Source organism: Ochotona curzoniae, unplaced genomic scaffold, assembly GCF_017591425.1.
Source record: "Ochotona curzoniae isolate NIBS_2020 unplaced genomic scaffold, NIBS_Ocur_1.0 contig_883, whole genome shotgun sequence".
NCBI lineage: Eukaryota > Metazoa > Chordata > Mammalia > Lagomorpha > Ochotonidae > Ochotona > Ochotona curzoniae.
The window spans coordinates 36,667,094-36,678,714 of record NW_024466599.1 but is presented as its reverse complement, the minus strand read 5'-3'; the positions used below and the strand labels follow the sequence as shown (position 1 = coordinate 36,678,714).

Sequence of the window (11,621 nt, the reverse complement as noted above, 5' to 3'; positions counted from 1 at the left end):
TTAAAAGTATTTGGAGAGTAAACCATAGATAGTAGCTCTTGGAATTAATATATCGCCCCACCCCCAAATGGCAGGAGTGGCCAGCAGAGGAGACAGAGTAATGCTTACACCCTGAGCAGCTCCCACTCTGAACCCCTCAGTGCTGCTTCTTTACAACAGCAGTATCAGGGCACCTTCTTCAAGGGGATGGGCTCCCCCAAGTTTTGTGAGAAAGGGAGTTACTTAAACCAGCCGAACCAGTTTTCTCATCTAAATGGATGACGACTCCGCCTGGCTCACAAGAGCCCTCATGCAGCCAAACGAAATTGCCTGTGTCAAACACCTGGCAGAGCCCAATGGGCAGGCTAAACGTGAAGCAAGCACCTCAGGATAGGACTCTCTCCTAGATCCGCGTCCTGTAAACTGCTGGGGATCGGCTGTCACCCGGTGTCAGGCCATCTCAGGGACGAGGACTGGGACATTACAAAACCAGTCATTCTGGAAAAGAACAGCAAGAACTAGAGGGGGCCCACCAGGGCCAGCTCTCCTGATGGGTGGAGAGAAGTTGGAAAGGGAATTGCAATAACGCAGCCTCAACAGGCCTGTGGGCTGGCCCGCGCTGTTGATTCCTTATCAAGGGGAAAATGGGGCCTCCGAGAGGCCCAAGGGCTCGCAGCGGCCGCGGGTGAAACCCACGTGTCTTTCCGGCCTCACCCGCTCCGCCCCGCCCGCGCCGAGGCGGCTCAGGCCAGCGGAGCAGCCCGGCGGGGGCGTGGGCGCCGAATGGCCTCTCGGAGGGGCCCGGCTCGACGTGCCCCGAGTCCACGCGGCCTCCCGGGACAGACGCGGGGCCGCCCGCCCGAGGGCGTGGCCGCCCGGCGTGCCGGCAAGCCCGGGCCCCGCGGGCCAACGTCCGACCTCGGCAGAGCCTCGCGCCAGCCCGCACGCCTCGTCAGCACCTTCCCGCAGCTCGGCCCGGCGGAGGGTCACGAGGCGGACTCCGCTAGGTCAGGCCCGGCCGGCCCCGAACCCCGTCCTCCTCCCCTCCCCCGCCCAGCGCCGCCGCAGCGCGCGCCACGTCCCCGGCCCCGCCCTCGTGAGCCACGCGGGGAACCCCGGTGACGTCATCCCGTCCAGCGGTCGCATTCCCGCGCTCTCCAGAAAAGACGCGAAGGTGGTGACGTGGCCGAGGCGCCACTGCGGCTGCGTAGGAGGAGTCGCTCACTGACCGTCTTCCGGCGCCGCCTGGTGGAAGCAAAGCGGCCAAGCAGGCCGGAAGTGGCGGCGCAGGCGAGAGGAGAGCGTGCCTGACGTCACCGCGCAGGGCCGAGCGCGTGATCTGCGCTCCCTGGTCCGGTGTTTCTTTCTTCCCTGTCAACAGGGAGTGCGGAAGCTTACATTTTTGGCTGTACTTGTTTTTTGGTTACATGTTGTGGAACTTCTCAAAGTAATAAAGTTCGTTCTGGAAAATTTTGGGGGTGAAATGGAAAAGAGGAAGAAAGTGAATGTTAGCACAGGCAGTCATCTTTAACCTTTCTTCATATTTCCTTCCAGCCTTTCTATTTCAATACAATTGTGGCAGTGTGTGACTGTTGTGAAATACAAAATAGCCTAAGAAGGGGGAGAAAGTGTCATTCGAGCCTGAAGGCTAAGTTAGCAGGACAGAATGCAAGCCGTAGAGGTAACCATGCCTGCTCCTTCGCGTCAGCCGGATGAGGAGCTCGACTATCGCCCAAAGTCGCATGGTAGAAAGGGCTTTGAAACTCACGCCTTTGGGTGTAGACTTTGAATAGGGAGGGGACAGAAGTGGTACATGGCCGAAGGGAGAAGAGACTGCAGGAGACAGCGGGCCACAGGATCGGCAGAAAGCCCCCAACGAACGAGGCTGACCGAGGGAGTGCCCTGCAGCAGCTTGAGCTGGCACAACGTCTCAGGTGCCCTGGCACGTTGCCCACACGCCTCCAAGCACCGCCCTCAGTAGTGGCAGTGAAGGCGTGGAGGGAGAAGGCTACCTCCCAGGTGAGACATGACACCTAACTGCTTTAATGCTCGCAGCAGCCAGGCAACATCCCTGCAACCCAGCACTTTCCACATCATCTGGAAACATAAATGCAGCATCTTGGGGCCCCTCCCCCCTTGCTGCAATTCCTGAATGAGAATACCTAGGTAACTAGGTCCAGGGGTGATTGCTTCCGGAGGTTTAAGAGGAACTGCTGCAGATGGGACGGTAGAAAGATGTGGTGGAAGGGCGGATGGAGCAGGGGCAGTGATCCAAAAATACATAAGGGAGGTTACAAAACAGAATGAACTGCAAAGGAGAACCAGGAGATCCCAGTGTGGGAAGTTAAAGCGTTGGGGCATGGCCCACTTCGGGAGAACTGAGAAGGAAGAGGGCTGTTGCCGGAGGCCGGCTTTTCTGTTGCTGTGGTTTCTGCAGGAGTGGGCAGGGACCTGGCAGTTCAAAGGGCTTGGAGAGGGCCACGTGCTGTGACAGTGTGAACAGTGGTTTGGAGATGACATCCGTGGGTACACTGTAGCTGGAGTTCAGCGTGTCCTTGGAGTGTGTGTGCCCTGTGTTAGCCTCAGTGGGCGGGAGGGAAAAACTGGTCTGCCGCAGTAATTTGTACAAGAGGAGGGGAGTGACACGAAGGGGAACTGGCTGAGCCCAGAAGGTCTCGGCGCTAATGACATCTGGTACCCACCTTCCCCTGGGTGGGTGGTTCTTGGAGTTAGATATTCTGGACATCCCCCATGGCCTTTAAGCATTACCAAGCTGTTCTGATGACAGCTTTATTGGCGGGGACAAGGACATGAGAGGACCAAAGCATTCTGGATACAGGAATAGCAAGTCGTCGTTCTCATGCTAGCTGTGTTGTGAGGTGGCCCAGCCAAGGTGGCACCAAGGAGGTGGTGGTCGGCCAATGTGCTCAACCTGCTACACTGGCTGCAGATCATCTGTGTGGATGAGGCGGCTGTGTGGATGTGGCGGGCTCTGAACTGCTCCCTCCAGAATACAAATGGTGGTGCAGCAGCTCAGTTAAAAATCCCATTGTGAGTGAAGCCTCAGAGCCAGACACGGGTCAGCTGTATCCTGGCTACCCAACTCCTGAGGCCCCGAACCAGCTCCATCCCAGTGTGCCATTTCTGAGTATGTTGGTTAGAGTTGGGCAGATATTACCTACAGCAAAAAGCCTACTTAATGTGGATTTTTTTGGTCTTCCCAAGAACAACTGTAAGTAATTTATGTGAAAGCAACATGAAGTAGAAAGATTAGGAACTTTTTAATAAAAAAATATTATTTCTTTAAGGATTTATTTTTATTGGGAAGGCAGATTTATGGAGAGAAGGAGATTCAGAAAGATCTTTCCACTGGTTCATTCCCTGTTTGCTTTCCCAGGATAAAAGCAGGGAACTGGATGGGAAGTGGAGCAGCCGGGACACTAACTGGCACCTGTATGGGATGCAGGTGCTTGGAGGTGGAGGATTAGCAAGTTGAGCCATTGCATGAGGCCCTAAATATTTTTAATAGAGCTTCCAGCAAGATACTTAACCTCAGAGTAGTCAGTTCTTTATTGGATAAAAGAAAAATGTCTGACCTCTAAGAATAATAGGCACTGGGGCCAGGTGTGATAGCCTAGTGGCTAAAGTCCTCACCTTGTATGTGCTAGAGTGCCATATAGGTGCCAGTTCGTATCCTAGCTGTTTCACTTCCCTTCCAGCTCCCTGCTTGTGGCCTGAGAAAGCAGTTGAGGATGCCCAAAGCCTTGGGACCCTGCTCCACATGGGAGACCCGGAAGAGGCTCCTGGCTCCTGGCTTCGGATCAGCACAGCTCCAGCCATTTGCGGCCACTTGGGGAATAGATCAGCAGATGGAGGGTCTTTCTCTCTGTAAATCTGATTTTCCAATGAAAAAAAAAATCTTAAAAAAAAATAATGGGAACTAAATGGTGAGGTATGAATATAAAGGGCACATCCTGGCACACAGTGGGCACAGGAATGTTTGTTCCCATCCCTCCTTAAGGACAGACTTCCACATCTGTGTTTCAGTGTATCTTCATTCTGTGATCAATGAGGTCACAAACAGGACATGAATTACACCTGTTGTTAAACTTTCTGAAGGATAAAGAAGGAAACTGGGCCCAGTGCAATCACTCAATTGGCCAATCCTCCCCCTGCAAGTCCTGGAATCCCATATGTATCCGGGCTGCTCCACTTCCCATCCAGCTCCCTACTTATGGCCTGGGAAATCAGTAGAGGATGGCCCAAAGCCTTGGGACCCTGCACCCACATCGGAGACCCAGAACTGGCTTTGGATCGGCTCAGTTCTGGCTATTGTGGCCACTTGGAGATTGAACTAGCAGATGGGAGACCTTGTCTGTTTCTCCTTCTCTCTAAATCTGCCTTTCCAATAAAAATACATAAATCTTTTAAAAAAGATATAGGGTCCAGCACAGTAGCCTAGCAGCTACAGTCCTTTCCTTGCACATGCTGGGATCCCATGTGGGCACCAGTTCCCATCCAGCTCCCTGCTTGTGGCCTGGGAAAGCAGTCAAGGACGGCACAAAGCCTTGGAACCCTGCACCCACGTGGGAGACCTGAAAAAGGTTCTGAGCTTCGGATTGATGCAGTTCTGGCTATTGCGGCCACTTGAGGAGTGAATCATCTGACGGGAGATCTTCCTCTCTCACCTCTCTGTATATCTGACTTTCCAATTTAAAAAAAAAATATATATAAAGAAGGACATAAATCAAGAGGTAGTTACAATCATGGCTTGAAACTTGTTTGCCCTGACACCTAACCTTTTTTCCCCATTTCACTATCAGCAAAATTCCTCAAAAGGTCTTTATTGTTAAAAATAGGCCAGTATGACATGTGATTTGAAAAAACTAGTGACACTGTGCCGCTTTATTTGAGATTGCAATACAAAGCGTGGCTGGCACACTCTGCTGGGCCAGTCCTTCCCTCCCTGTGCCGAGAAGGCTGGGGCTTCCTGCAGGGCCGGTGGAAGGTTAAGTGCTGCCGACTTCTTAGAGAACCAGACAAAAGGTCAGACACACACAGAGAGTTCTGGGAAGGAAGCAGGGGTCTTTTAAACTTCTAGCCGGAAGTGCTGTCCAAGGTATGATGAGGACTGTACACAACGGCTCCACAGGGGCTGTTGACGAGGAGGTCTGTCGCACAGAACGCACGCACACGAATGCACTGAGAAACGGCATGGCAGCTGTGACAGGTCACTGAGGCTGGGGGCTGCCTGTGGTAGCTAACTAGGATTGAAAGTGGTCAAGGGGTGGGGATGTGCAAATTTAGCAGTAAGAGACTCCTGTTTTGCTCATGGGAAAGTAATGGTGGTCAGAGGGGCCAGCTCCAGGGGCTGCTCGAGGGGGGGCCTCGGGTCCTGGTACTCTGCCACATGCCCATTCCGGTGGTGACCGTACTCAAACTTGATCCGCAGCTCACCAATCTTGGACTGGGGGAGGATATCTGGGATCCACTCGATGATGAAAGGTGTTGGCTCCTTTTGATCTGGGGAAGTGTTTCCTAAAAACCAAAACAGAGGGAATGCTAATTAGCATCATTCCACCTGGCACCCCCCAGTGGAGGGAAGCTGGCTGAATTGGAGCCCAGTGGCCTCAGCTCTGATAATCAGAAGACTGGATAGGATTTATGTACTAGGTAGGGATTGGAGTATCATATTTCCTGGTAACTGTGAAGTTAAATTATACATATTTAATAATTTTAGGTCTTTCTTACAAGGCTGTAGTGACAGCCAAATGGCAGACACGCAACCAAAACATTCATCTTTAGCGACTTGTACTTGCCAGCGTAAAGAATGGAGGTGGGGTGGGTATTTTGGCTAAGGTGCTCATCCTGTGCTGGAGCCCCACGTCTGAGTGCCAGCTCTGATCCTCATTCCAGTTCCTTGCTCATGCACAGTCTGAGGTGCAGGGTTGACTCAAGTGGGCTCCCTGACGCCGCCATGGGAGACCCTGACTTAATTCCCAGTTTTGGGCTTCAGTCTGACCAGGCCCTTGTGGCAAGCACTGGTGAGTGAACTAGGAGACAGGAGTTCCCTGCCCCCCTCTTTTCCTCCCTCCCTCTTTCTTTCTGCCTAACAGATAAAGAATGAAGGCTGTTAAAGTAAAAATCTAAATTTTGACAATTATGCAAATATAGGAAAATGAAGACCTAATTATGAACATATATTGTAGCCCTTTTCCTCTCAGTACTACTTAATTCTGACTTCACTGTACTGTCTTATCCCCTCTACTTTACCCCAGCCAACCCTTCAATATATCTTCCTTCCATTTATTATTTATTATTTTCAGTGTATTTGGAAGGCAGACAGGCAAAGAGAGAAACCAACAGAAATCTTCTATATGTTGCTGTAATTACTCTGTAAATGCTTAAAGCTATGGGTGGGCCAGGCACAGCTCTGGCCATTGCAGCCGTTTAGGGAGTGAATCAACGGATGGAAGATTTTCCCTTCCTCTCTGTATATTTGACTTACCAATAAAAACAAAACAAAACCTTAAAAAAATGTTAGCACAGAAGGCTCCACTGAACTGCTACCAATTTTAACACCAATGGAGGGATGGGCGTTTGACTCAATGGTTAAGATGCTGCTTGGGATGCCTGAATGCCATGCCAGAGTTCCCAGACTCAAGTTCTGTGTACAAACTGGAAAACAGTTCTACTTTCTGCCCTTTAGAAAGTCTGACATTTGTCCCCCTCCCCACCATGTATCTGCATCCTTGAGGACTGCAAGAAACTTGGGGGAGTCTAGGTAGTGACATTTTTCAAAGTGTGACCTGCATAAGTAAAGAAGCATGGGTAAGGGAAAAAGATAAAAAACGAACTACCAACCTAGAATGCCACATGCTAAGAATGTTAGTTTCAGGGGTCTTTTCACAGATCACATTCGCAGGAAAGCCAGAGGCAGAGATGGTTGTGAGAATCCACTGCAGTGGAAAAAGAGAAACAGCAGGCCTGCGAGTGGGAGGATGGTGGGTGGAGGAGATCAGCCTTCACCCGGGAATGGCCCAAGACAAGAGTAGTCTGCAGGAGTCAGGCAGATCTCATTCTGTCTAGAAACAGATAACAAGCAGATAATAGTGCCCCCCTCCTTTTTTTTATGAGAATAGACTAGAACCAAGGGAAGAAAAGCAATGACTGGAGCATCTATCCAATGGAAAATTTTAGGAACTGTTTGGCATCCAGAAAAGAATGAGATAAAATCCAGTCTTTTTTTTCCCCATAAGATCTAGTCTTGATGAAAATGGGGCCAAGAGAAATCTACAGTGAGCTCAGACTTAATGAAAAAGTCAACTGGATGATATCAGAAGAGAGAATGCCATGGAAAAATCAAGATTGCAGGAAACCACAAAACAGCAAGAAGCACATCTTCATGGTTCTAGAACATATTATGAATTTGCAATCACCAGAAGAGTGTGACACTGGCATAGATGTCTAGATTGTTTAAAAGAATAGGATCTTCTCTTAAAAGAGTAAGAGAAAGATCTTCCATCCACTGGTTCACTCCACAAATGGCAACAATGGCTGTAGCAGAGCAAATCCCAAGCCTTCTTGGTCTTGCATGTAGGTGCTGGATCCTAAGGCTTTGGATCATTCTCCACTGCTTTCCCAGGCCATTACAGGGAGCTGGGACACAAACTGGTGTTCATATATGGTCCTGGTGACTGCAAGGTAAGGATTTAGCCACTGATCCTTTACACTGGGCCCTCAGGAACTTTGTTTGTTTATACTGGAAAGTCAGATATAAAGAGAGGAGGAGAGACAGACAAAAAGGTCTTCCACCTGCTGGTTCACTCCCCAAGTAGCCACAATGGCTGGACAGAGCCAATCTAAAGTCAGGATCCAGAAGATTCTTCTGCGTCTCCCACACGGGTGCAGGGTCCCAAGGATTTGGACCATCCTCAACTGCTTTCCCAGGCCACAAGCAGGGAGCTGGAAAGGAAGTGGAGCAGCCAGGATATGAACCAGTGCCCATGTGGGATCCCGGTGCATGCAAGCCATGGACTTTAGCTATCAGACTACCATGCTGGGCCCAGAAACTCAAAATTTTTAAAAAAGACGTATATTTATTTTTGCTGGAAATGCAGAAATACAGAGAGAAGCAGAGACAGAGAGGAAGATCTTCCGTCCAATGGTTCACTCCCCAAGTGGCTGCAATGGTAGGAGTTGGGCCAATCCAAAGCCAGGAGTCAGGAACTTCTTCCAGGTCTCCCATACAGGTGCAGGATCCCAAGGCTTTGGGCTGTCCTTGACTGCTTTCCCAGGCCACAAGCAGGGAGCTGGATGGGAAGTGGGATGGTCAGGATTAGAACCAGAGCCCATATCGGATCCTGGCGTGTTCAAGGTGAGAACTTTAATTGCTACGCTATTGCACCAGGCCCCAGGAACTCAAATTTAAAAAACTATTTTTGAAAAATATAAAATTAGGGCCAGTGCCACAGCTTAATAGGATAAGCTTTTGCTTGCAATATTGGCATCTTATACAGACACCAATTTGAGTCCTGGTTGCTGCACTTCTGATCCAGCCTGGGAAAGCAACAAAGATTGTCCACATTTTTGTGCTTCTACTCCCATCAGGGAGATCTGAACAAGCTCCTGGTTCCTGGCTTCGGGCCAGCCCAGCTCTGACTGTTGTGGCCATTTTGAAAGGAAGAAGCAGATGGAAGACCTCTCTTTGTAACTGCTCTTCAAGAAAATAAATCTTGGGCCCGGCAGTGTGGTCTAGCGGCTCAAGTCCTCGCCTTGAACGCGCCAGGATCCCATATGGGCGCCGGTTCTAATCCCAGCAGCTTCACTTCCCATCAAGCTCCCTGCTTGTGGCCTGGGGAAGCAGTCGAGGATGGCCCAAAGCCTTGGGACTCTGCCCCCACGTGGGAGACCCAGAAGAAGCTCCTGGATCCTGGCTTCAGATCAGCTCAGCTCCAGCCATTTGCGGCTGCTTGGGGAATGAATCATTGGACAGATCTTTCTCTCTGTCTTTCCTCCTCTCTGTATATCTGACTTTCCAATAAAAATAAATCTTAAAAAAAAAAAAAAAAAGCAGGTCACATAAAATAAAAGGTTGCATTTTGGAAGCCTTCTGTGTCTGAAAAGGTGTACACCAGAATCCTAACACTGATATCATATCCTGGTCTGCGTTTAAGGTGGTTTTTAATTTTTGTTCTTTATGCTCCATAGATCTTTGATTTCTCCATGGAGAACATGTACCACATTCTGTAGTGTTATTTTGAAAGAGCTACCACAAATGGAACAAACACCTTATCCCATGATGCACTTACCAGAGGAATGAAATGTGTCATTTCCTTATTTCAGGTCAACATCTAAAGCCTCAGACAGTGTCAGGCTGCAAGTCACTTACCAACTTTGAGAAAAGTCTTCAGTTCCAAGGGTCGCAGCACTGGCTGCTTCTCCATGCGCCCATAGGTCTCGGCTATGCTCTCCACTTCCACTTTGGGGCACTTGAACAGCTCATAGGTCCCATCTCGGTTCTGAATAAAGCTACGGGTGATTTCCAAGGGCATCTGGACACCAATATGGTAACAAGAAAGGCGGGACAGGGAAGACAGAATGAGTAGATAATCACTTGCATGCTTGGAGATCCCTTACTATGCACGTTCCTGTCGGCTACACTCTAATTAATTACAACTTTCCTTAAGTTTTCATTCAAGTGGACCCAATGAACAAATCTGCCTTCTTCTCCCTTACCTTAGTCATGGTTTTCTTTCTGTCTCGATAAGCTTAACTTCAGCCCTGGTTAAACCATATCCCAGCTGATGTCTAACCCTTGAAGGCTCACAACTGCTACTGGCACAGACCTGCTCTCAAAGTCAGCTTCTTTCCTTCTGCTGCTCCGCTGCAGCCGCCCTTCTCCTGCACAGCCTGCTGCCTCGCATCCCTGAGCTTCACACTGTCCTTGGGACTGAGCCAGACAGAACCTGAACGGAATTCTGCCTCTGCCACCAGCCAGCAAGGTGACCCAGCACAGGTTGTTAATCGGCTCAGAGCTTGTTCTCTCATCTGCAAAATGAAGTCAGTGCTCTTCCCAGTGCCCAGGCGGGAAGTTAAATGACACGAAGTAGGTCAACACCACCCGACAGACAGAGGATCCATGATCACCAGCTCCCTCCTCTCACCTGCCCACAGCCTGGGTCGCTTCCACACCCTGCTGAAGGCCACATTCTTGGCTGGGCGCTGCCTCTGTGACATGTGCATCTACAGAATGTGCTCAGTGCTAACAGATACTGTTTCTGGGTTTGACATATATGTTCTTTAGCCACTGAATAGCTCAATGCTTTTCTGAACATAACAATAGTTTGCAATTAAGATCCTAGTGTAGGGCTTGGTGCGATGCCTAGTGGCCAAAATCCTTGCTTTGCATGCACTGTGATCCCATATGGGCACTGGTTGTAATTTCGGCAGCCCCGTTTCCCATCTAACTCCCTGCTTGTGGCATGGGAAAGCAGTCGAGGATGGCCCAAAGCCTTGAGACCCTGTACCCATGTGGGAGAGCAGGAAGAAGCTCCTGGATCCTGGCTTCGGATCGGCTCAGCTCTGGTCCTTGTGGCCACTTGGGGAGTGAATCATCGGATGGAAAATCTTCCTTTCTGTCTCACCTCCTCTCTGTATATCTGACTTTGCAATAAAAATAAATAAATCTTAAAAAAAATAGAAATTACATTGTATTATTACATAGGAAGAGATTTAGGAACTGCTTGAAAAAACATGTTTGCTCATGTCTGATGTTTCCCCAGTGCAAGGCAACCATAAAGGTCTGTTTCTCTAATGAGAATGAGTCTGCAGTCTGGTGAGGAGGGTGTAATTGTGCAGGACCCATTGAGACATCACGGAGCATGCATCACCTACAATGATTTATACACTCAAGCCACCGGCCAGTCATGCTTAGGTTCATCACAGCTACCAGGGGATTATTATTTAATTTATAAGGGAAGTTCTCCCTGTTTTCTGAAGAGGCTGAGAAGAGCATAATCCAATTTAAGATATTTATTTGAGAAACAGGAAATGCCCCTCAAGTCTAAGTTAGAACTCTAAGGCCATGGGTATTGCTGTAGAACCTCTCAGCATGACTAAGAGCAGCTCTTGCAGCACCCACAACTTGGGGCCCTTGCACACACATTCCCCCTGAGCTTGCTACCCTCTTCCTCACTGAGTCCTCCCACCACAGTAAGAATAAATTCTCACCTCCGGGGTGTCCAAGATTTGTTTAACTTGCAGGATGTTAGTGATATGCCAGGTATACTTGGAAAAGGTTCCCAGAGGCAAGGCGTCTTTCCGAACAAAGGCTGCAATAAAATAATAATAACAACAACAACAACAAGGCAAAATTAGATGCCCAACAAATTTTTATTTAATTTCTATAAAGTTCAGTGCAGTGCTATTCTCTCATAGAATCTTAGCACTTCTGAAAAGAAATTATAGGAGCAAGTATATAGCAAATCAAACTAGAGACAGGTAAGTGATACAAATCTGTGTTCCATTTATCCATCTGTATCTGTAAGTTTCTAATGCTTCTCTGAGATGCTATTCACTACTGGCACTTTAGAAACCTGTTCCTTTGGGAAAGCCCAGAATGCACAGGACTCCATTATAAA

At 49.1% G+C, this 11,621-nt stretch overlaps 1 protein-coding gene across 2 annotated transcripts in view; it reads right to left on the bottom strand.

Moving 5' to 3' along the window:
- Window positions 1-4,855: 4,855 nt before the first annotated feature.
- The window catches only part of CUNH2orf42 (chromosome unknown C2orf42 homolog), a 36,541-nt gene continuing 29,775 nt past the window's right edge, over window positions 4,856-11,621 (bottom strand). For both annotated transcript variants that reach the window (XM_040993267.1, XM_040993268.1), the window contains exons 7-9: window positions 11,212-11,312; window positions 9,371-9,533; window positions 4,856-5,517 (exon numbers count right to left, since the gene is read on the bottom strand). In XM_040993267.1, the coding sequence (XP_040849201.1) occupies window positions 5,309-5,517; window positions 9,371-9,533; window positions 11,212-11,312 (473 nt within the window). In that variant the 3' untranslated portion in view covers window positions 4,856-5,308. The remainder of the gene's footprint in view (window positions 5,518-9,370; window positions 9,534-11,211; window positions 11,313-11,621) is intronic.